This window comes from Quercus robur, chromosome 6, assembly GCF_932294415.1.
Source record: "Quercus robur chromosome 6, dhQueRobu3.1, whole genome shotgun sequence".
NCBI classification, from domain to species: Eukaryota; Viridiplantae; Streptophyta; class Magnoliopsida; order Fagales; family Fagaceae; genus Quercus; species Quercus robur.
Window position 1 is genome coordinate 33,312,217 of NC_065539.1, and position 25,618 is coordinate 33,337,834.

Below are 25,618 nucleotides of genomic sequence, written 5' to 3' on the forward strand. Positions count from 1 at the left end.
AGGTTGTCCAACCTAAACCCACTCTGATTGGCCAAGCATTGGTTGAATAATCCTTTGGTAAGTTTGAAGATATGTTTCCCTTAGGTAACAAGGATGTACATAATCCTCCACTTTCTCTAGGTTCATAAAAATAGTAGCAATGCCATATTTGCAAAGGACTCCCGTTAAATCCCATATCCTACAGCTGCATGTCCTATTTTTCAAATCAACCACGTGCCTTTCACGATCATTATTAACTTCATACATGAACCTACCATATGGAGTAGCACAAAAAGGTACACACTCTAGTTTTAACTTTAATTTGTTCTAAATATTTGGACACACCTTCTCAGGATACTTCTCTATACCTTTCCTCTTTGTATAGAGTTTGGTCATTAACCTAACTCTAATCCACTCTAACATTGCTAAGATGGGCTTGTCCCTAGCAGGCAAAATCATGGAATTAAAGGATTCACTCAAATTATTAGCTAAATAGTCAGTTAAAGCCCTATTGGTAAAATGAGACTTTTTAGACCATTGTGTAGGGTTGATGTCATCAAGATACTCCCTAGCCTTGGGGTCTTGATCCTTCAATTGTCGCATTCTCCTCTTAAACTCCCTAATAGTTGTGACTCTAGCACATCTCCTTCAACTCCAACCCTTTGTGGTCAACTTTGAAGTTATTGTAAATATGCTTCACACAGTACCTATGCTCCACAGTTGAAAACAACATCTCAATTGCAAGTATAAAACCCTATTTCACATAGAATTCAATAGAAACCAATATTAGTAATATGAATAATCAAAACACATGCATGTATTAGTAATATGAACATAGAAAGTTTATACCTTCTACCTGTCACTGATAAATACTAGATTTAGTTGCTTTGTGTTGGGAAATATAGACCCCGGTTGATAGAATTAACAAGTTTTAAATCCAAGTTGTTAATTAGATTTATTATGAATAAATTTTTTTAAAATAAACAAACATCAATATCATGTCAAAATCATGCAGCGGAAAAATAAATAAGACAATATATGATAACCTAGGAAAACTAATAAAACCAACCAGTTTCACAGTAAAAAAAACCTGGGGGAAAACCTTCCCAAAAAACAATCCACTATAGAAAAGAGAAGTTTAAGATCTAGTACAAAACCTTTGTCCCTAGACTCTACAATCCTCGTAGATGAACTCACAGCAGAAACCTTCTACCGTTTCAGATTCTCTAACTCTTCAATATATGAAAGCCACCCTTTTGATGCACGAATCCCAGTACGTGACTAACCAATTGCGCGAATCCCAGTACGTGACTTAATCACCAACTAGAAGAAGATGTTGGTTGCAAAGTTCTTCACTTTATCAACAATGAAGATCAAGAAGCACTTGGTTACAAAACTCTAAGGCACAAAGACGCAGTAGCTTCTTTCAGAGAGAATAAGGCATCGATCACCTTTTGCATGTGTTCTCCTTATATTCTCATATGTGACGGCCTCTAAAATAAGCCTTATATAGGTCTAGGGTTGTGAGAAAAGAAACCCTACACATACACATAAGCCTGGCCCAAAAATCAGATTTGGAAATCTGAATTCCCGTAACCTCGATCGATCGGGAGGTGTCGAGCTTTAAACTTCGACAGATACAGCTATCGAGAAGCTATTGAGGAGCTGTCAAGGAGACAGAAGCTTTCTCGATCGATCCACCAGCTATTGAGAGGTGTCAAGCTATCTGTCTGCAGGTGTCGAGAAGCTGTCGAGTTATTTGTCCACAGGTGTCGAGCTATCTGTCCAGCTTTAATGAACAACTTTTCTTCACTTGTTTCTTGGTTCAATCTTCATGGCTTTAATACTAGACTTGAACAACATGTTTCTTGAAGTATTAAACACATCCTAGATCTATCCAATTACAAGTAAAGTGCGTTTTGTCAAAAGATAAGCTAATTACATAAAATAGTGACATATGTTTCTAACAAGTGAAACACATATGTCCTAACACTTTGGATTCCCAACACCATCTGAAAACTGTTGAAGGAACCAAACTTAGGAGTCCTTGTTTTCTTATTGAACCACAAACCAGGGCAACTGAAAAAAAAAAATATTATCATTTCCATCCCTAGCTGTGGCAAGTATTTGCCCACCAAATCTTCTTTTTAGGTGGCATTCATCCAATCCTATGATTGGTCTATAGCCTCCCAAGAAAACCAACCTTCTGTGTATTATACCTTATATACATCCTCCTAAATTTTTGGTTCGAAATTTTCATCCTCCATTTTAGTTTGCAAAATAACCTTACTTCCCATATCATTCAACCTTATCATCTCGCATAGTCTCTCAACTTCCCATATTGCAGCTGCTCATTTCTAGTAATCAAATCAATGGCTTTCCTTTTAGACCTATACACCTGACTCACACTTATGTCAACAAAAATGCTAGACCTTACATTGTGTTGCACACCAATTGTAGTCCAATTAGGGTTCTTGCTGAAATCCTGCATGTACTTCTTGACAACATAAGTTGATGTCATTTGGCTGTGTTGGAAGGTTTTAGGGCAGGTGCATTTAGGATTCTATATCTTTATTTGGAGGTCAACTCCCCATTAACTTTAGATGCATAACACCTCCATCCATATCCATTCTTATAATAGATAGATATCTTGTTCTTCTTATTCGATTTGAACCAGATATCCACAAGTTTCTTTATAGCATATTCCCTCAAGGCCTCCCTAAACACCTTAGAGTTAGGAAACTTCATTCATTTCCTCAAATCTGGTTTTCTCATATCAGTTTGAACATTAAACACTGGCTCTATTGAACCAGCAGCCACTAGCTCATCATCTTCCGACCCTACCAAACTTTCCATGTTATCCTTAACAAGTGGTTTAAGTCAATCATTGACTTCCACACTTGCATTTTCCCCTACATTATTCACCTGTGGAGCATTATTACTTGCTACATTACTACTCTGTTGGGAATCAATAGCTGCTGCATTACTCCTTTGTGAGGCTATAGTGTCCCTAACTCCATTCCCCCCAACTCCATTTTGTGTATATGGCCTAGCATCCTAATTCCCAAATACATCATCATCAAAATTTGGCCCTTCAAACCCTTCCTCCAACCAATCAAATTCCACACTTTCATTTTGCTCAACTACTGACACTTCATCTTCTTCACAATCACATGCACTTCATCTACTTCACTCACATCAGCATTATCATTATAATATAAATTACCACCTTCTACCACCCCTGCCTCAATACTATCTACATTATGTCTAGGTACTTCAACAACAAGTGGCTTCTCACCACCTTCCACATATAATACTATCCTATCGGCTGGCCATGCTACATGAATTTCACACATATATAACACCTCATCATCCCTAGTTATTAGTCTTAAGCCTTGCTCCAAATTACCTCAAGGAATTAGGTAATGATATGTATTTGAACTAGCTAGGTACCCCAAACTTCTCACACATGTCTTATATTTCAAAAAAAAAAACTTGGCTTATCAGGGTAAACATCTTCAATTGTAGTTATGTTACCACCTACATATTTTAGGTTTGGGTTCCACACAAAGTTGCCACCATAATTAATCTCAACAGTGAAATTTAAATCAACCATCTGCATAAAAATAAGTGCTTGAATTCCAAAAGTGTTAACAAACAAAATAATAAAACACAACATAGCAAAAACAGACAAAAGTGTTTTTTTTTTTTGGGAGACAACTACATGGGAATGGACCACAAAGCCCACATCTACACATGCTTTCCTCAATACAAAAAGATTCTTAGGGTCCACACAGAACACAACACAAAAAAGGGCCAAACCATTAGCAACTTTTAGCTCATTAACCAATATCTAAATTTTAGCTCTCAACTTTGGAAATTTTTTAACATTTTCTACCATAATATGCACATACATAAACAAACTCACAAATGTAACACATCATCTATTGCAATTTCAAAAATAAATATATAAATAAATAAAAACCCTAAGTTAGAGAACAATAGAACGTATCTGGAATTTAACTCCAGAGGGAAATTCCTCAAAATCAATCATTGGGGTTTTGATCGGAATGGTAATCAAAAGTGATGATGGAAATTTCACATCATGATCTTTTCATGGAATGACTCAATTAAAGAGAGAGAGAGTGAAGGGGTGGCCTCAAGTTTGTTTCTCTAGGTTCTAGTGAGTTTGATTTTGTTTGTAATATGTTTTTCATTTAAAAGGTGTTAGAGTAACAGCAAGTGGATAGGTGGGTAACAGACTGTTAATGGATAGGACCACAGGTGGGTAAATTGTCAATTTTTAAACTTCAAGTAGACAAAATGTTTTTTAGGCAAACCACATGTAGGCAAAGTGTAATTTGCCCTAAATATATTTATTTAATTAAAATTTAAATATAAAAAGTTTCAAATTAAGTTTAAAAGACTTGACACCTTTTTGCTTTTTCAACAAGCAAAGAAAAAAACTATTAAAATGATAGTATTGTCAAAATTTACCAAACATAAAAACAAAAACTCTTCATTTCAAGTGCTTCAACACCACCGCACATCCTTGGTATGATGGTCACTCCACATATACACTTAAATTAGGTTAGTGTAGAATTTCTATTTTGTAAAAAAAAAAAAAAAAAAAAAAAAAAAAGAAAGAGGTGCTTCAGCCAAAAGGGCATCACAAATTTATATACTCTTTCTTCACAACCCTTCCCCTATACCTAACTTTTGAACCCGATCTTCTCGGAAAAAAAAAAAAAAAAAAAAGTTTTGCACTGACTTTCCTTGATGGCCGACTCAAGAAGAAAAAAACCTAAATACCCAAAAACCCAACGACTTACCTTGATGGCCGATCCCTCTCAATCTGAATCATCAGAAGAAAAAGCAGTGGGTGGTGTGGATAGGATCAGCGATCTTCCGGACTGTGTTCTCATTCACATCGTTTCATTCCTCCCATTCAATCAGACCATCCTAACAAGCCTTTTGTCAACCCGGTGGAAGCCCCTATGGACTTACGTCCCAATACTCGACATCCGCAATAACTATTTCCCTAGAGTCTCTAGAGTGTTGCGTCTACTTCAACTCAAAGCACCCTGCATCCAAACGTTTCGCATGTTGTACAACTATAGTGTTAACCCTTACCAGCTTGACCGATTGGTTTCCACCGTTACTACGCCTAACCTCAAGGTATTCGATCTCAGGATACACAGTACTGAAAATTACTGGAAGTTGTCACCTAGCATATTGTCTTGCAAGTCATTAGTGGTTTTGAAATTAGCCTGGAAAATCGACTTTCATCCTCTTCTGTCATCGTCCTTATCCTTTCAATTACCAAGACTAAAGATTCTGCGTTTCAAAAGAATTAGTTTTCGAAACTGCAACTCTTTAACTAGGCTCCTCTCTGCCTGCCCGGTCCTTGAACAGTTGTCCTTGAAAGTAGTCAGTTTTCCCAAGGATGTTTGTTTAAAAATATGGGTACCTACCCTTAAACTTTTGCGTATCACGAATGCAAGGTTTTGGTTTAGGTTTGAGAGTGAATTCCCTGTGGTTGGTTACAAATATGAAATAGACGCCCCATCTCTCGAGTACTTTGAGTTTGGTGGTCCTTTGGGCGATATCATTTTCCTTGGAAAACTAGACAACTTAATTGAGGCAAGACTCCATATTTGGTCCATTGAGAATGATGAATCTCTGTATGATCTTGGACTTGAGATGAAATTGGAGAGGATATTCAACCTTCTTGTGCCACTTAATAAGCTCAAGTTCCTTTCATTCTCTTATAGTGCTAGAGAGGTAAGCTTCCTATTTCCTTTATAAACTAGAGTCCCACTTCAAGCTTTGATGTTGTTGTGATTATAATTATTATCTTGTCATGCAGTGTCGCGGCTTTGGTTCCTTCTGTTCTATGTTCCAAAATCTGGTCCGACTGGACTTTACATTTAATAATCGTAACTGGGATGTTTTACAAGCGTTGCTTCGAGTGGCTCCAAATCTACGAGTTCTTTTTTTTAAAAGGGTTAGTTTAGTTAGTAAGAATTTTTTTTTTCTTTTTTTTTTAATAGCAAATATTACCTAAATTTACACTTATCGTCATCTTGTCTCTGTCATCAGAGTTATGATTACCATAGGTGTCATCATTGGAGTCCTGCTCATGTTGAAGAACACAACCAGTTATGCTCTAGTGAGCCACCAAAGGATCCTAATGCTCTGTCTTCACACCTTACAACGTTTTACTTTCGTGGATACAGTGGAATTGAAAATGAAGTGGAATTTGTAAAATTTATTCTAAAGGAGTCAAGACTCTTGAAGACAATGACAGTTGAAGTTGAAGTTGAGAGTTACATGTCAGAGGAAGGTGTTCTTGAGAAACTATCGACGTTTCCAAGGAGTTCTAGCACATGTCTACTTACAGTTAAATGAGTTGTCTTTGTAAAAGGGTATGGTCTCTCTTCAAATGCTAGCCATTAAATAACTAAGGCATGTTACTAAGTTTTTTATTTTTATTTTAAATTTTATAAAGAGACCATTTTGCGGTGATAAAGTTGAAATTACTCTTTTCTGCTTGTTAAATGTTTTGCCCTCTTTATTTGATGGAGAGAGAGTGTGTTTTTGGGTGGGGAATCAATTATTTGTAGTTCTACAATTACTTTGATTAACAACAAAAGGTTCACAAATAAACTTTTGCTGCCTCTTCATATGCCTAAAGTTTTTAATTTTGGATATCTCAAAATTTTTTTTGCCTAATAGTGATAATTAAAAATAGTTAAATAATTAAATGTTTATGTTGGAAGTGTGACCACGAAAATTATATTTTGAAAGAAAAGCTTAGAATTTTAGACATTTTCTCTAAATTCCATTTTATTAAACAATTTTCACCAATATTTGTATACACACGAATGTCTCTTTGTTGTGACAGGTCAATGATTGTTAATATCCTTCTATACATCTATTTCTAATCATGACTATGTTCCAAGGTTTGTTTGCCTTTTAGTAATTTCTTTTAGGTGAATATGGAGCAATGGAGTTCGTTATGTACTCCCAAAGGGATTAGTTATAGTAAGATGCACTTCTTTGTGTGGAAGAAATGATAGAGTAAGATGTTGAAGGTAAATCACTTTTGGATGGAAGTTTTGCCTTTTTACTGGTTTGCATATATTACAAGTTTGGGTAGCATGTACATGTGCCACTCCTTGAGTGAGAAATTTAAAATAGAGCTTTTATTTGAAGAAGTATGAAACCATGTACTAAAATATGTTTATTATACAATATTAATATCATTCATATAAGAATTTTGATTACATACAAACTTAGTATAGCTATTTAACATATGAATATCTATTAAAAGCTCACTAAAAATTTCTAGGAATGATAATGAATATAGTTCACTAAAAATTTCTAAGAATGATAATGAATTTCATCTTCCAACAATTAGTAATTGAGTTTTGCTTAGATATTGTCACAATATTTAAATTTTCGCAATGAAGGATACCATATGCAATTGAAATTTTTCATCAAATACTTACAACCATCCACAATGAAGATATTTATTTATACTCCATTCTTTATCAACTTACATTTCATGTGTCTAGCTACGGTGTTTAGCTTATTTAGTTTTTAATAAACACCCTTTTAAGTAAGAAAATAATTTTTCTTTTTAAAAGGATTATAAAAGGCTTGTGTGTTTTCGAATTATATAAAGTTATAATTTTAGAAGATTAGAATCTACTAAATCAGTGTTTTCTGTGTAACAAATAGAACAATCTATATTACCATCTCAACTTACGAAGCATGACTACCACATAAAACTCAAAATATGTAAAGAAAATTTTTGGAATGTTAAAATTTAGTAGTTGTAGTTTAGACATTGCACGATAGGAATCATAAGATCCTGTTAGGGTTTAATTGAGAGAGTAACAATAGGGGGTATTCAATTATTTCCTAAATATAAAGGAATAAATATTGCTTGGTTTTAAATTTTAGGGGGGAAATTGTGCACTAACCTAAAACATAAAGGAGGAAGTTTTTTTTTTTCTCAGTGAAACTATGTTGATGCATAAAAAAAAAAAAAAAAAAAAAAAAGGCCAGCCTAAGAAAATTGTGCATGAAATAATGAATTTTGGCTCACAAAAATTGACTAAACCAAAAAAAGTTTAGAGACATAACAAAATGTCATAATATTTTCACAATAATTTTATTTTTAGTTGTTATGGGTCTTGGTCTAGTTTATTATTTTATCTTCACCTATAAGAAACTTAACTCTTTGTAGTTGTGAAAATATTGTAACAACAACAAAATGTTACAATATTTTTTTCACAATATCTTTATTTTCAATTGCGTTCAGTCCCGATCTAATAATTTATTATTTTATTTTATTTTGACCTATAAAGAACTTACACCTTTACAGTTGTGAAAATATTATGACAAAAACAAAAATGTCACATTTTCATAATACATTTATTTTAAGTTGTGGTAGGTCATAGTATGATATTTTATTATTTTATTTTATTTTGATTTTGATTTTTAAGCAACTGATAACTCTGTCGTTGTGAAAATATTGTGATAACAACAAAACCACCATCTACTCTCTTCCTTTATTCTAAAAAAAATGTACATAAATAATTAAAACTGAAATTCACAACAGCAACGCTGATATATATTTGCACAAGTACTATAGCTAAAATGCATTTGGCACAATAAATGCATAACTTGATGTGGGTAACTTTTGGGGTTGATTGAGCAAAATTGGCTCTTATGCCATTTTGCATGAGCTAATGTGAATGCTAGCTCTAAGAAACTTACGCCTAATTGTGAAAATACTACGATAACAACAAAATATCACATTTTTATAATACCTTTATTTTAAGTTGTGACACATCTTAGTATGAAATTTTATTATTTTATGTTGATCTATAAGCAAATGACAATGCTAGCTCTAAGAAACTTACACCTAATTGTGAAAATACTATGATAGCAACAAAATATCACATTTTTATAATACCTTTATTTTAAGTTGTGACACATCATATGCTGCCTCCGCAAATTATCAACAATCAAAATTTTCCCAAACATTGTAGTCCGAATGAAGAAACTTACCTTTGTAGGCACTTTTAGTTTCCACAATGGCATTCATGGAAAAGATGTTAGATTAGTGGGTTGTATTGCCCTATAATAAGAACGAACTTCAAACCCCCCCCCCCCCCCTCCCTCCCCTCCCCTTCCCTTCCCTTCCCTTCCCTGATAGTTTAGGTAGTATTTTCTTTTAACCATAGCATGTCTTCCTAAATGGATGATGCTCTCATAATTGATGGGTAAGTATTGTTGTGGGCTGCAAATTTAATCAATCTGTTATGATTCTAGTGTCCCACATAACTTAAATGCAAGCTTAATCATACATATATAAGTTGTTGGGCATCCTCTCCTTGCAAGTTAGTTTTCAAGAATGAGTTCTACTCACGAATTTGTAGCACAATATATTGGGAAATTGAAGTGCAACCATGTGCCAAGTTACTCTAGTGTAACATGACAATAGTCTTAACTATTAATATTACAATATATACAAGTTGTGTGTGTATATATCTATTAATTGTATATTTAAATATGTTTAAATCTCTATTGAAACCTAATTCTTTACCCCAACCTACATTCTGCCTTTTTCCTCACAGTGAAATAAAATAAAATATCTGCTTCAGTACTTGTGTCAAGCCTGACTGAAAGTTACTTATATTGGGATAATTTTGTTCCACTCCAAAATTCCGCTACCATTGATACACCATTTTGCAATTTCACCAAGCTTTGCCAACTCCATGATCTTGCATTTGATATTTTGGAATATCTAGCCAACTATCTATTTAAAATCAAGAACCTTAGTCATAATGATCTAAGGTTTTGGGCCTTCTGGCAAGTGGTGCATTCCTTAGGAAGGAATGAGAATTCTGTTTATTTAACCTTCCAACTCATCAAAAATTAAAATATTTATATTCATGTATTAATTTCTTGTCATGTGTTGATGGGGAAAATGCTTTGAATTTCATGTATTGATTATCTATAGATGGTGCACTAATTATATATGACAATATTATTTTATAGATGGAAAATATGTATTTGGATGTAAAGGGAAATAGATGAAATAATTTTATGACAATATTATTATTAGACCCCTTATTTTAAAATAAATCACTAAATATTTAGGGGTATTTTGAAAGTTTTAGTAAAAATTCATTAAATCTAATTTTATTCTCTCTCATTTCATTTTAAAAAATAAAGAAGAGAAAGTGTTAACTTCTTATCCATTTCATTATCTCATAGTCAAACTCTTAACAAAGGTTTATTAAAACACCCAAACAGAAAAAAGAGAAAAAACATTTAAAATTATATTTTCATACGTTTTCATTCTATTATATTATTTTCCTATAGAGATTTAAAGTAATACTAATATGGGTTCAACTGTGAGTCCTAATTAACTTAACTGATAAATTTTAGAATGATCAATCTTTGTGTGTAATTGATACCATCTTGGGATGAAAAAGGGACGCAATATCTTGAAAGTATCTCAAAAAACGTGGGTCCGACCAAATCCTTATATACGCATTAATTAACCTGTGGTGCATAACCACTCTCTACTTTCGTCTACTTCCAGCTCCCACTTTCTCTCTCTCTTCGCGCTGCTAGTGCTATGTCGTTATTCATTTCCAAGCTCTCTTCGCTTCCTCTCTCACTCTCCATTAATGCTTCTTCCTCTCCCTCTAAAGGTACTCCAAAACTCTCTTCTCTCTCTCTCTCTGTTTGTTTCCACCTTCAATGCATGCACATATATATATATATATATATATGACTAATTGACTATGTATGTGGGGAACAGATGGGAACTCAGAGTCTTCAAAGTCAGTGAAGCTGAGAGAAGACTGGAGAAAACGATCCAGACCCATTCCTCCAGGAGGCACCTACCCAGCCAAAGATCATTGCAGGTTATTACAAATATGATATATCTTTTCCTCACTTTATTTTGATAAATTACTGATTGTACCAAAAGTTTAAGTTGTGATCAAACTCAGGGTCCCCTACTCTATAATTCTAACATGTTTTGTTTCAATTTTGGTCATGCAGTCACTGCGGGTTGTGTGATACGTATTACATTGCGCATGTCAAGAATGCTTGTGCTTTCTTGGGAGATGGCATGTCTAAAATTGAAGTGAGTTGCTTTTCTTAATTACATTACTCCTTTAATCATAAATTTCCGCTTTTTAAATTATGTTCTTCATTCAATCATTTGTATAGTGCTCTTTAATTATATCCCAATTTGGACAAAAACCCATTTCAACCGTTTACTTTTAACTAAACATATCTTTCACTTCCTATCTGCACTGCCACTGCTTAATAAGGGAAAAATAAATGTATTTAATTTCATGTATAATTGTGTGTTTCACATTTATTCAGTGTTTCTATGCATGGTGATGGAGTTTTCTATATTTAAGGGGTGAAAAATGAAAACATAATTAAAAGTTTGCCTCATATGAACTAGCAATGCACCGATTCCAGTTTTCTATTTACTTAAATTAGCTGATGGGGTCAACGTGGGTTCAAAGTTTAGGCCACAATTTACTTTGCACAATCTGATTTTTCAGTTCTTTTCTTGAGAGTTTAGATTTTACATTTTAAGGGAAAAGGAAAGAGGATAAAAGAGAGGCCATCTTCTTTTCACATTTGTACACTGTTTGTATGCATGTTGCACTGAGGAAACAAATGTGTCTTTCATATTTACAATATAATTTTGTGTATTGCGACTGGGGGAAGACATAATTAAAAAATAAATAAAAATCCATATTTAAACCGAAAATGCATCAATTTTAAAGTAGCTGCTGAGTCATTTTCAACTTGAAGCTTGGATCATAATTAATGTTGCAGAATTGGATTTTGGGCATTACTTATAACTAGCATTGCTTCATTTGTTCTATATAGGAAGAATTAGAATGTCGATAGGGAGTTACATATTGATGATTCAAACTCATCATTTTAGGATGTAATCTTTACAAATTTATGCAAAACACTTTGGGGTATTACCAGAAATGGTAATAAGGAGTTAGTGTGACCCTGCATTCTTGGGTCTTTTGCGCTTAAGGTCCTTTATTTTGCATCAGTTGCCTTTGAGATGCCTCTTCTTCATTCTTGAGTAGGTTTATATGCATGTCATGACTCGGGTTCATAATGGTATTATTCCCTGAAATTGTGAAACTGATTTAAACATAATTAGGATGTAAATTAATCTATGTATGTAAAATTTATTGGACTCATTGCGAAAGCTATATAAAACAAAGTGAAGATTAAATTCGATTGGGGGAACTAAAGCTGAATTGCCCAATCCCAACACCTGAATGCCCTTGAGTTATCACCATTGAAGTTCTAATGACCAGTTATTTAATTACAAGAATTTAATTACCAATCATCACTATTGAAGTTCATATGACCAGTCATTTAAATAAAAGAGTATGATGGTAATATACCTCTTCTCTCAAAATCTTAAGTTGATAGGAAGGTGTGAATTTAATGGTTGTTCCCATTATTCTAATAATCTCTCTTAGGTGTGAGCCCAAACTCCCCTTTAGGCCCAACACAAGGAATTTTATTTTATTTTTTAAATGGGAGGTAGAGTGGAGACAAGGTTTGAACTTAGGATCACCTATGTAATACCATGATAAATTATTACATCTCCCAAAAGCTTAAGCTGATAATAATGGGTAAATTTAATCATTTAATTGGCTTTCTGATATATATTTTCTTGGGACTGAGGCTATTGTAGGCCTGTGAGTTATATTGTCTCTTTGATATCATATTTGAACTATTAGATATGATGTTGCTAAATCTCAATCTACACTTGCAATACCAAAATTTTGAAACTTTTGAGCGTTTTAACTACATTCTACAACTTCTAGTTTAGCATTTTAGTAAATCAGTATAGTTTGTTAATTCTATCAAACTTGAGTTGTTGCTTTGATACGCTTGCTTTAGATATTTAATTATTTATAATTATTTTAATTAAATAAAAAATTAATTTTTTGTTACTCAAGCCTTGTATTAATCTTTATCTTTTCACCATTCAGGAATTGGAACCAATAGTGCATGGTAGAGGGAGGAAATCAAGTTCCTTAGATGAGACATACTTAGGGGTCTATAAGGAACTGCTGTATGCTCGTAAAGTAAAGCCTGTAGAAGGTAATTATTTTTTGTTCTTTTCTGATTTCCTACAATTCTTTTATATGTCTCATTTTGGGGGTTTCTTACTTCCTCTTGAATCTTGATGCACAAACAGCTTGTTTGAGATTTCAAGTATAATGATTTTGACATTTAGTGTACACTAGATCATATGAGGTTTGAATTGGTTTTAACTTGCTATCTTTATTTGGATTATACTAATTTGTATTCATATACAGATGGAGAAGTATTGCTCTTCTATATTATAATCCAAAAGGGCAGTATTTTTTTTTTTGCCACCCTTTTCCATTGATGGTGTCTTGTGACAAATATCTTAAAATATAAAAATAAATAATAAAAAAAAAAAAAAAGGCATCTGTCCATGATGCGAATAATTGTGGAGGATATATAGTGCTCTAACGAGAATAGCTAGTAGGGATTCTTTTGAACACTATATGTGTTCTCATAGTTTTTTTCTTTTTCACAAGGAACGACTCAAACCATCTGTTGATTCTATCTATTTATTCTGGTTTTCTAGGCATCCATTTTACCAAACATATTTTTTCATTCAAATCTTGTCTAAAATCATACTTTTATTTTTTGCATTTTTATTTAATATGATTTTAATTGTTATTTAGTTTTATAGAACTGTAGTTTTAGTTAGAGGAAGCACAAAGTCAGTTCTGCAAGTGCTACGTTTATTATTAATCTTTTTCATAATATCCATTAGAGACATCATGAATCTTGTCTCTTTTTAAGTTGAAGCTTTCAAATTAATGTCAATGTTATAAAAAAGATTTTATGTTAACACTGCTAATATCATTTTCGAGCTTTGTTTATGAGGCATTAATTTCCATACATCTTTTTATGACTTGAAAATATAGAAGAAAGCATGTTAGATGGTACAAATCTTGGAGAGGCCAGACTAATGTCAATATAGGGTCAAGGGTGACTGGTGTTAGCTTCCCAAACCTTATTTAATGTGTCTTTAATTCACTGTCTAAATATAATGTCACCGATTAGTTAAAAAAGATATGATATTTTAGGGGAAATTACACTTTTTCACCCTAAACTATACCCCATTTACAGAGTTATAACTTTGGGTGAACAATCATGCATTTCGATCGTTCAAGGGGCAAAGTGTAAAATGGGATATAATTTAGGGTGGTAAAGTGTAATTTCGCCTAGATTTTATGTGAAAGTTTCTTTGTGTATTCTATATCAGTTTTGATGGTTCCTTTGACAGTGAAGTATGGTTTTGCATTTTTCTTTGGTTGAACTTATGCAGACATATGCTACATTTTTACGTAAACTATTATCTGTTAGTTTCATTTCTGTTGTAGGTGAATTCTGTGAGAATTTTGGCCCAATTGAAGTATTGTTTAACTTAATTTTTCTTTGAACTTTCTATGATTATAGGAGCTCAGTGGACAGGGATAGTAACAACTATTGCGATTGAAATGCTTAAATCAGGCATGGTAGAAGCTGTCATTTGTGTGCAAAGGTAGTGATACAAATTTAAAATTGTGGATGGTAGAATTAATGTAGGTGTTTATTGATTATCAATGCCATTTTTAATGTATATTAATTTTTGGACTTCTTTGGTCATGTTATTTTGATTATGACAGTGATCCAGAGGACAGATTCACACCTAGACCTGTACTAGCAAGGTTTGCATCTAGCTCTTTTGACTTACACTTTGATCTAAGATACTCTTAGTCTCTTAACATAGTCAGTTGAGAGTTTTTATTTTGGTTGTTTACTTACCTTTTCATCAGAATATAATGCTTACATCTAATTTTTATTTACAATAGGACACCAGAGGAAGTTCTAGCTGCTAAAGGTGTTAAGCCAACATTATCTCCTAATCTGAATACCCTTGCCCTTGTTGAGGTGACTGGTATTCTCTTTCATTAGTGACAATTTTTTTTTTTACTATTTCCTTGTGCTTTTGACATCTATTCTTGGTTTTTAATGCATTTTTTATATAAGAACACCAATCTGATTTGAGAACTGAAACTTATGATTTTCTTAGATTTAATGAAATCCTACAACTTTCCTTATGTCATAGCACGATTTTAACATTTTATTTTTTAGGCCCAAATCATATCATAACTTCCATCCCTTGTTGCATGTATAAATTTTTTATTTTTTCAATGGAGACATTTCTTGTTTTTTATTGATTCATTACAGTTTTAGTTTTTACTTTTAGCTTCTTATTTTAATGGTGTACTGTTCCTCTCTTATATTCTTCTTGTGTACTTGGTACTCCCTTGGCATTCTTCTTGAAAATTATTTTACTCGCACACACATACATATAAAGAAAGAAAAAGAAAAGAAAGAACCTCTGGAGATGAATGATCCTGGTCATGGTGCTTATTGGAAACAAACGTAGGGTGAGTACTAAGCCAGAAATAAGGCAGGATTTCTCTAGAAACTCAGGTTTTAGAAGGCATATAATCTTCTGACTGAGGAAGGTGAATGTTATGTTTATTTTATTTTATTTTTTACTTTTCTAGTACTTTGTCACTCTTAATACAGTAACAAGGAGCATGATTAGTCTTTCATTTCATGTGAGGATTTTCCTTTGTTGATTCAGATAGTAATAATAGTGTGTTCTAGCTCTTCATTTGCAAATATTAGTGTTCATGGAGAGATCAACATGACAATTAGCATAGATCATTTCTTCTTAAATGGTTACAATATTGACATGTTTCAGTCTGTTTTGGCAAGGTTGATGGGAAAGTATTGGCATATTTTATTCCTTTTTGGTTATTATTACATGTGTGTGTGTGTGTGTGCTATGCTGACTTGTTTAAGAGTATCTTATTTTCTAGATGGTGGCTCCTATAAGCTCAATTTTATATATTGCTTCAAAAATCTAGTGAGTCAAATATTCATTTCTCCCTTACAACAGGCTGCAGGCGTAAAACGTCTTCTTTTCTGTGGTGTGGGTTGCCAAGTGGAAGGTATGGCATGTTATATGATCTGAGAATTTCTATTTTTATCTGTTTTCTCTATTGTGACTTGTACCCATTGTAATGCAGAGTAATTTCTTAAACTGCAGCATTAAGATCTGTGGAGCACCACTTGAATTTGGAAAAGCTCTATGTATTAGGCACTAATTGTGGTAATAGATTCAAATTCAGTTTGTTCTTCTTATATTTTGTCAACTTTATAGTTTTAGAAGAAAACTGTTACTCTAGGCCCCCCAAAAGATGTAGATATTGCAAAGGACATTATATCATGTTAGATATGAGTCAGCAATTTGCAAATTTGAAACATGAACGGACTGTCTGATAGTTTGGTAAATTTGTGTGGTTGAAAAGTCAAAATATTATACATTCCACCTTGCCCCTGTGCCTTGAAACTGGGTGTTGCAGCAAGTTTTGCACTTGGAACCTGCCAGGCATATAATTTCATTTTACGTACCCAACTGGCATATGTGGGTGACATTTGTGATGAGATTTGAAAATGTATCTTATCTTGTAATCAATATATTTAAGGACAAAGTTTAGTTACAATTTTGGTTATAACCTAAGGCTACAATCTTACTCAATATCTTTTTATTAGAAGTAAATTTTAACAAATCTACCATTGGATTATATTTTTTTCTTATATCCTCCATGCTTGCAAAATTTCTAAAAAATTAAAGATCAATAGTTATGTCATCAGTAAATTGTTTAAATTGCAAATTTTTGTAATTTAAAATTATGCATAAAATATAAACTTATAGATCATATAGTAAATAATATTCGATCGATACAAAATTTGACATGTGTATTAAAGGCGTAAAGAACATATAATTCAACGGTTAGATTTTCAATATATGTAATAATATTTATTTTATTGAGTAAGGTTGCAACCTTAGGCTACAACAAATTTTGTAGCTAAAGTTTGTCCTATATTTAATACATGAGCTATAGTTTTCTAATATAAAATTATTCAAGTCACCCAATGCACTTGAAAAATAATTTGAATAATTATTAAATTTTGTATCCCACAGTTGATAATGGAACTCGAGAAGGACTGGATAAGTTTCTAAAGGCTGCAAGTAGTGAACCAGAAACAGTTCTTCATTACGAGTTTATGCAAGATTACAAGGTTTGTGCTAAGAGATTCTTTCTTTTGGAGTTTTAACATTAGTATTGAGCATTTAGGTGGCTGAGTCAAATATATAAATCACTTAGTTATCATTGAAGCGCATACTTTGTTCTTTAGATGAGTCTCACTGTGATTCAAATGCCTAAGAGAAGTGGACAATGTGCTAGCTCAAGTGGCATCTCCTCCCCTTAAAGTTTAGGATGGTGGGTGAGGTCATGGGTTTAAGATCCACATGATGTGTGTAACTTACCAATGGCATTTTTTGCAGCCAACCTTGCCATTTAAAGGACACATGACATAAGTTGAAATCGCAACCACCAACCAACACCCCCCCCCCCCCCCAAAAAAAAAAAAAAAAAAAAAAAACTTGAAATATAGCTTGTTGATTCACTTTAATATTCCTTGAAGTTTTCTTCTTGTACTTTGATAGGTTCATTTGAAGCATTTGGACGGTCATATTGAAGAGGTAAAACAATCCACATATTTTCAGTTTGGCCTTACAAATCACAATCATGCTGCTTCATCCAGTTCAAATTTTAACTAAAGCAGGTTCCTTATTTCTGTCTACCAGCAAATGATTTGGTTGATGTTATTGCTCCTTCTTGCTATAGGTAATTTCTTCAAGTCTGTTATTTATCACTTCAAATTATTAGTCAGCGCTCATAATAATAATAATGGTAAACTCATGCAGATTTTCCCTTTTTATTGTTATGAAGGTTGAATTGAGTTATAAGTGTCAAACAGTGATCATCTAAGCAAGATCAAGGGTTTGACTGATTCATGAAGGGTCTGTCCAAACAAGCTGTGCTGCCATTCCTAGTGGCAACTTTAGAATGCTTTCTTATATAAAAGATGAATGGAATACTGAATGAAAACATTGACAGAGTGCAATTAATCCATGACGTCTCTTATCTAGGTAGTGCTCATGATCAAGTTGGGTGCTTGCATAGGCCTAAGTTTGTTTCTCTAGGCAAGCATATCATTGCACTCACCACTGGAACAGCCATAACTGTATTATTAACAATGAACTCCCTGAAAATCTGCTTCAGCCAGTGACTTTATATTTACAGGATATGTTTCATAACTTACAATTACCACATCAGATGTTTACTTCTAAAATAAATGTTTTGTGACCATTAAAGATTGTTCTAACCATTCAAATTTTTGTTGTCCTGCAGCTGTTTTGACTACACAAATGCCTTAGCGGTGAGTTTTGCTTCTCAACAAGTAATTCATCTCAATGTGCATCATATGATTAGAAGCCTGTGTTAATTCAACAATGAAAGATTGGTTTGCTATTACTTTGCAAATTTCGCTACTCAATAATTATTTTATGGGGCCATGTGTGAAGTCCAATTGAAGTAAAAGTCGTGTGGTTTTAAAGGTTTATGTATGGGTCTCTTAGGGTTAAAAACTTTTTTTTTTATTGATTATGGTCATATTTGTAGTCATGGTAAATATGTAATTTCTGCAGTTCTCGCGAATTACAGGTTTTTGGTAATTTATTGAATCTAGAATTTTCTAGGAGATCCTAAGTATCTTAGGTTTTACTTTCTTTAACTCCGAGTTAGTCTTTTATTAGGATTTATGTTCTAAGTTGGCCTTTGTGTGTTCTTTCCTCCCCTTCTCGTCTCTTCTTCTCTTTTGTTGGGTGCATGTGGGCACCATGGTCCAGCCAACATGTGATTATGGCTATAATAAGCAAGGGTGGCAGTCAAGCCATACCACTACTGTTCAGATAGGAATTTTTTTTAATAGCTAATGCTTGTGAGAATCTTTGTTCAATTAGGAATAAAAGTTTTAGATGGTTCTGTCTTATAGGTTTGTGCTGCATAAGAAGTATTAGAGAGGGTTGTGCTGCATAAAAAGAAAATAGAAAAGGAGAAAGACGGGAGTGCAAAATAAATAGTGCAGCCAAGTGTGTGATGCAGTGAGTGCAGTGAAAAAAGAAAAATTGTGTGTGTGAGAGCAAAGAAGATGGAGAGATTTTCTTTATCCATGAGACATACACGAGAAGATTAATTTGGAGTTTTCTTTAGGGATATGTTTTGGGTACTACAACCACGGGAAGTTGTTGTATTTAGAGTGCGACTGAAGATTCCAATTGAGTTTATATTATTCTTAGAGAGAGATATTATTGTATTTGGTGTGGATCTCAAGTGAGGCATAAACTTGAAAGGATATTTTAATTGATTTATTAATAGTGAAATCACTGCAGCTCCATGGAAGTAGGCCATGCAAATCTTGTCTTGTGAGATTGTTGGTGCATATTTTATGTATTTTTCGCATATCTAGGAATTGGGTTAAATTCCTAACATCTTTCTTGTAGTTCTGTTCACAGTTTTTGTTCTTACAGCCCCTGGACACCACAAAATTTTTTTTTTTTTTTTTTCAACTCCAAATCAAGCACTTTCTTTTACCTATCAAAACCCTAAAAGTCCACATATTTTCTTTTATTTTTGATAGGTAATATTGATATAAAAAAAAAAGTCACCCAAGTATATAGGGAGTATACAATCAATTACGAAAGTTACATAAATCCCCCAAAACCCCCCCCCCCCCACCAACAAAAATATATATATATATACATAAATCAAGCAATCAACAACTGAAAATAAAGATTTGACTCAAAGCTGACAACCAGTCCATTAGTTCTAAAGAAGAATAACTTGAGATCAGGCATAGTTCTTTTTTTACCTTCAAAGCTCCTGTTATTTCTTTCGCTCCAAATACCCCACATCAAACAATGGGGGACAACTTTTCATATGTAACCATTCTGATGATGACCAAATTGACCTCGCCAGCAACCTAGTAACTCAACAACAAACTTTGGCATCACTGGCATCACTCAACACATTCCAAACAAACCCAATACCATGGACCACAAGTCTATAGCAATGAAGCAATAGGTGATCAGTTGATTCACCATTACATTTGCACATATAACACCAATCCACAATCCATACCTTTTTTCTCCTTAAATTGTCAACCATCAGAATTTTCCCAAGGTTGCAGTCCATACAAAGAAAGCTATTTTAGGAAGGACCTTTGGCTTCCATATTCTTTTCCAAGGGAAAGATTGATCATTAGTGCCAACCAAGAGTTGGTGATAACCACTAACCTTAAAACCCTTTTTCTTATGTGGTTTCCAGCAGATCTTATCCTCCCCAATCCCCTTTATTGGCGTGCCATAAATGGTATCCATGAAGCTCACCAAGGACTCCAACTCCTAATCCTATATGGCCCTCATAAAATGCAAATCCCAATGAAGGATCCCATTGGTGACCTTCATAAGATCTGCCACACTTGCCTCATTTTCACAGCTGATCCTGAATAATTTGGGATAGCATACTGCAAGAGAACTCACCCTACACCACTAGTCTTGCCAAAACTTCACTTGTGACCCATCTCCAACCTCATATTAAATTGAACACGACAAAGAAGGCCAACCCCGTCTATTAGTCTTCCATAGGCGTACTCCATAAGGACTAGGGACTATGTTGGTACCCCAACCCTCCCATTCACAACCATACTTCACCTCTATCACTCGCATCCAGAGCATGTCCCTCTCAAGCCCAAAATGCCACAATCACTTCCTAGCAAAGCTTCATTAAAAAGTCTCAAACTCCTCATAGCCCACATATTTTCTTCTACAAAACAGCCATCAAATAACTTATCAAACCAACTTTTAATTACTAACACTACTCCATAACCCTTTCTTCTACAACTCTAAATCCTATTTTCACCCATCCTCCTAACCCTAAACTCACCAGAAATTACACACAGACAAATTCCCCACGTCAAGTCATTTCCTATGATACTTAATATTTGCTGAACTTTCTCTTTACGAAAGAAGAGCACCATGAGAGACCTTTTTTATTTTAGACATTTTACTGGCTTCAATGATGTCAAGCAATGCTGTTATCTCTGGGCTGTATTTTTTATGTGCATTTGAATTTCATCATGCCCCCCTTCAGCATCCCTTTTTTGGCAAGTGTCTTAATTAAATAATGGTAGTTTAAGTCTGAATTAGATTCAAAGAGGACAATGTAATTTAGTATATATGAGAAATCTAGAAACCTTGCCTGCTTGAATATATTAAAAAAAAAAAAAAAAAAAAATGAATGTCTGATATTTTGAGACTTTATAGATGAATTGGACAGTGTTTGATGTAGGCAAAGTTTAAGAGCCCTTCTAGACATATAAAATGCAAATATTAATAGACGCAGAACACAATGTCAATGAAAACCCCCGCAATAAATTCTTCCTAGCCATTTGGAATTTGATAAAATCCTTATTAATTTTTGCTATTTACATGGCCCAACTGTTGCTAACCATGGATGTCTAGTGCAATTTTGTCTTCCATGCTTAAAAATCTATTTATATGGATATTCTAAGGAACCTTTATGCATAATATTATTTTTAAGTTGGAAAGCTCTTACCCATTGCACACATATACATAACCTTTTTTCTAGTTTTGTGTTTTATACAATTCCACATCTGTATACACAAATACAGGTCAGATACATTTTTTCAATAACTAATTAAATTTGCCAGCCTGTCTCAAGAATCATGGTTACATGCATGTATTAGAATTCACCTTGGATCTGACTTTTTTGTCCTGTAAAGCAGCAGCAAGAAAGAAATGCTACACTTCATTGGTTTTATAATGCATGTCTCTCCAATTGCAGGATCTGGTGGTTGGATACATGGGTGTGCCGAAATATTCTGGAATCAGCATGACACAACATCCACAGTATGTTACAGTCAGGTAAATATCGTTGGATATTCTTTTCCCCTCCTTTGTGTGTGTGCTTATCCTTGATAGCTATCATCATTCTATGCTACTTTAATTTCTAATTCATGATGACACCAGTATATCACCATTTCTACAAGCTAAAATTCATTCATCTGTTTAAAATTTTTAATGGCAGAAATGAACGTGGAAGAGAAATGCTGAGTCTGGTGGAAAACCTTCTGGAGATTACTTCTACAATTAGTAGTGTAAAACTTTTAGCTTTATCATAGTTGGTTGGCTTTAAAGTTATCCTAAGATAATTCTACTAAAACAAATACACTACTATAGGGTGACCGACGACCATTCGTTGTGGAGACTGTTAAGGCAGATGATAATGCTAAGTTAGGTATGTGTGCTATGGTTTTTGTTATTATTAATTGGAATCTGTTGCACTTGAGCTTCAGAGGTATAAGCTCATTGACTGGATATGTTGCATGATAATGAAACACTTGTCCTACGGCTTAAGATAATAGGAAGAGGTGGGTTTAATCATTTAATCAACATGCTAACACTCCACATTTGAAACCAAACTCAATGATGAATGGGTCCAACACTTTAATTTTCTAAGTTTAAAAATATTAGGTAAAGTGGAGACAATGTTAGAATTTAGTACATGTAGTCTTTGATGCAAGGAGCACCAAAATCATTTAAGATTTGATTTTAGAATTTGATTTGATTTTTTGAATTTGGGTTTTCAATGTTGAGGCCTTCATGGAATTTAATTGGATATTTCCATATGACTGTTATCCTTGAAACCCTATTTAACTAATGCTCGTGTAAAGGTGAAAGATACTAGAGTTTGAAAAAGAATTTTATGAGTTGAGAATGTGCTCTCCTTTGTTTGGTACTGATGCCTAACTTTTTTTTTTTTTTTTGCTTGGTGCTAATTCTAGGCAAGCCCCTAAGTGCTGATTCTTAGGGTTTATCATTTTTTATTTTTTTGCTCAATTTTCCTGTTTATCCCCTAGTTGATATTATTCGACATCAGTCTAATACCATGATAAATTACTAGATGTTTTAAACTAATAGAAAATTGAGAATTTAATAATTTGGTCTATATTCTAAGTTTCTAACATTGCATTTGTTTGGATGTGTATGATTCTGTAAGATGAGCTTGATGCTAGAATGACATTAATATTGGACTATTTGTTCTGAAGGATTTACATTTCATTTATGTACAAAATTTTCCACTATTTCTAGTAAACATCATTTAAACTTGACTCTGGAGCACAATTTCTCATTATGTCTTGCTCTGCAAATTATGTAAGTGGTCATGAATATCATTTTCTTTTTGGGTGATAACTGATAAACTTCACTTAAAGGAAATGAAATGCATAAAACTTACTGAATATTCATACCTAACATTTTCCTGTAGTTTGTGTGCAAAGAATGCAGCTCATTAAAGTTCCTGAGTGAAATATGCCAGTTGCTAATCCTCTTTTGGGCTGATATGTCTCTTGTTTTTGTCAGGGAAAGGTCCTTCTGAGCCTGCCCCAAAGTTGATCGGAAATTTGATAGCTTTTATCCTAAACTTGGTGAACCATTTTTCCTTACTGCTTTAGTAACAGAAAGTATCTATCTTCAAGATTTTATTTTCACTTGGTTCTTTTGGTCAGATTGGCCCAAAGGGTCTGGAATTTGCACGCTACTCCCTTGATTACCATACCATCCGAAACTATTTGTATGTAAACCGCTCATGGGGAAAAGAAAGGTAAGTTATGATGAATAATGAACTTATAGTCTGTTTGAGCACAATCCTTCCACCAACACACCACACCCCCCCCACCCCCCAAAAAAAAGAAAAAAGATTTTTTATGTTTGAAATTTAAACAAATGCAGAGCTGATAGGCACATGCCTTCATATGCAAAGAAAATCGTGGATATGTACAACAAGAATGGTGAAATTGAAAAGATGTTGTCCAACAAGTAACTGTGTTACATGCTGAAGACAAGATCGGATGCTTCCATGAAAGCGAAATCATTTTTTTCCCTGGAAGATATAGTCAAAGCCTTGCGGAAAAGTAGAACTGTTTGATTCTCTCCATGGAAAGAATTTGGGTTTGAATCTCCCTTTGTTGTAGAAGACAAAATAGGAAATGTATGGCTATCTTCTAGGATCAGAAAAACCAAAAAGAAAGCGAAAAAGGTTGTTCCTAATACTAAATAAATAAAGATTATTACCTTTTTTGAGACATTTTGTGAATCCTAGAACTGGGTTAACCAACTATGATGTTGTCTGGCTTTACATTAAGAATGCCCATATATAGCTTTTAAGGTGTTTAAGTTCTTTATGTGGTTTTCCATGGGCGTTTGAAAAAATCCCAAAAGGACTTAAGGCTGCCCAGAAAGCTCAAAAACTGCATTAAGCTTTTTTTTTTTTTTTTTGTAGCTTTTTCCTTAATATAAGTAAACCAATCTGAAGTGAGAGTCAAGTGGGAAGCAACAAAGTCTTGAAATAAAGTGTTATAAGAATAAAGTCAACACACAGACACACACACTTTGTACTCAACATGTGCTTAATCGTAACTATGAGTTTTATGAGTCAAGAGGTGAAGCAACAAAGTCTTGAAAAAAACCCAAACGATTTTTAGGGTAAAAAACATATAAATATGTGTGTGTGTGTATATATATATATAGACACACACACTGCCCCTCGGGGGTCATTTTAAGACTTTGTTGCTTCACTTCTTGACACCTTAAAATATAGTGTTACATCTGTGTGCATGCTTTGTATTTGTGCACGACATTATTTTATGCAAGCACATTATAAATGCACAGACCAAAGGTATAAGGTTATAGTCCAACGTTAGACAACAATAAAGGAATGAATGAGGGAATGGGCTTTTGTGAGTAAGAAGGAAACTATGTGGGTGGTGGCCACCCCATGTCTTAGCTTCTCTCGGTAACAGCGATGTCTAACTTAGAGGTTGCATGGTTTTATGTAAAACTTAGAGCTTCCTGTGGGAGTTGACAAAGATGGAGTTATAGAATTCACGTTGCAATCTGAAAGCATTGCAAAATTCATGTAGTCAGTATTTATTTCTTTGCTTCGTATTCAAGACACATTAAAGAAAGCCAAGAGTCATGTAACACCTCCTCTTGGTGTTTCTAATGAAAATATTCATAATTCAAATCCTACATCTCCAATGTAACCATCCATTTAAAAAAAGAAAAAGAAAAAAAGGCACATTACAGAAAGAGTGAGCCGCAAAATATAATGCATTTTTTTTTTATGTAGAATTGGTAGACTTCGTAACTTTTTTATTTCATTTTCTTTATTTTTATTTATATATTGTTTTCAATATTTTAGTTTGTGGATGTAAAAAATCTTTTTTTTTTTTTTGGGTTATGGCTTTTCAATACGTTCCAATTGAATGGCATGGGTTCTCATATGGGTTGTCTTTAACTTCCAATTTCCCTTTGGTAGAGGACAAAAGCTTTTTCATTTTTAGGGGCATTATGAAAAGATATTTCTAGCTAAATTAGTTATGTAAAATGGAAATCATGAAAGGATTAGATTTTATTTTAGTTAGATGTAAACTCTTAGAATGATAAGGCTTT

The 25,618-nt window shown here is 33.6% G+C and overlaps 2 protein-coding genes across 3 annotated transcripts; both read left to right on the top strand.

Moving 5' to 3' along the window:
• The first annotated feature begins 4,728 nt into the window (after positions 1-4,728).
• On the top strand, positions 4,729-7,060 carry LOC126688497 (FBD-associated F-box protein At5g60610-like). The gene is made up of 3 exons (XM_050383205.1): positions 4,729-5,763; positions 5,849-5,986; positions 6,082-7,060. The coding sequence occupies exons 1-3, from the start codon at positions 4,759-4,761 to the stop codon at positions 6,388-6,390; spliced, it is 1,452 nt and encodes a 483-aa protein (XP_050239162.1). The 5' UTR covers positions 4,729-4,758; the 3' UTR covers positions 6,391-7,060.
• Positions 7,061-10,557: 3,497 nt separating this feature from the next.
• On the top strand, positions 10,558-24,251 carry LOC126688498 (7-hydroxymethyl chlorophyll a reductase, chloroplastic). Of its 2 annotated transcripts, none has more exons than XM_050383206.1 (19): positions 10,558-10,718; positions 10,829-10,934; positions 11,074-11,158; positions 13,065-13,176; positions 14,575-14,659; positions 14,784-14,825; positions 14,970-15,048; positions 16,073-16,124; positions 16,223-16,285; positions 17,162-17,259; positions 17,690-17,725; positions 17,809-17,870; positions 18,438-18,486; positions 21,951-22,030; positions 22,194-22,263; positions 22,346-22,403; positions 23,528-23,592; positions 23,674-23,768; positions 23,897-24,251. In XM_050383206.1, exons 1-19 carry the CDS (start codon positions 10,643-10,645, stop codon positions 23,985-23,987), a joined length of 1,404 nt encoding a protein of 467 aa, XP_050239163.1. In that variant the 5' UTR covers positions 10,558-10,642; the 3' UTR covers positions 23,988-24,251. The 2 variants fall into 2 exon arrangements, with proteins under 2 accessions (XP_050239163.1, XP_050239164.1); XM_050383207.1 differs by having other exon boundaries at positions 18,438-18,465.
• Positions 24,252-25,618: the final 1,367 nt, after the last annotated feature.

Bases quoted from the DNA above. Each gene is read 5' to 3' on its own strand.
- LOC126688498 (XM_050383206.1), top strand. From the start codon at position 10,643: ATGTCGTTATTCATTTCCAAGCTCTCTTCGCTTCCTCTCTCACTCTCC. The intron at 16,286-17,161 runs GTAATAGATTCA...TGTATCCCACAG, and splicing joins TGTATTAGGCACTAATTGTG to TTGATAATGGAACTCGAGAA. The intron at 22,264-22,345 runs GTAAAACTTTTA...ACACTACTATAG, and splicing joins TTACTTCTACAATTAGTAGT to GGTGACCGACGACCATTCGT.
- LOC126688497 (XM_050383205.1), top strand. From the start codon at position 4,759: ATGGCCGACTCAAGAAGAAAAAAACCTAAATACCCAAAAACCCAACGA. The intron at 5,764-5,848 runs GTAAGCTTCCTA...CTTGTCATGCAG, and splicing joins TCTCTTATAGTGCTAGAGAG to TGTCGCGGCTTTGGTTCCTT. The intron at 5,987-6,081 runs GTTAGTTTAGTT...CTCTGTCATCAG, and splicing joins GAGTTCTTTTTTTTAAAAGG to AGTTATGATTACCATAGGTG.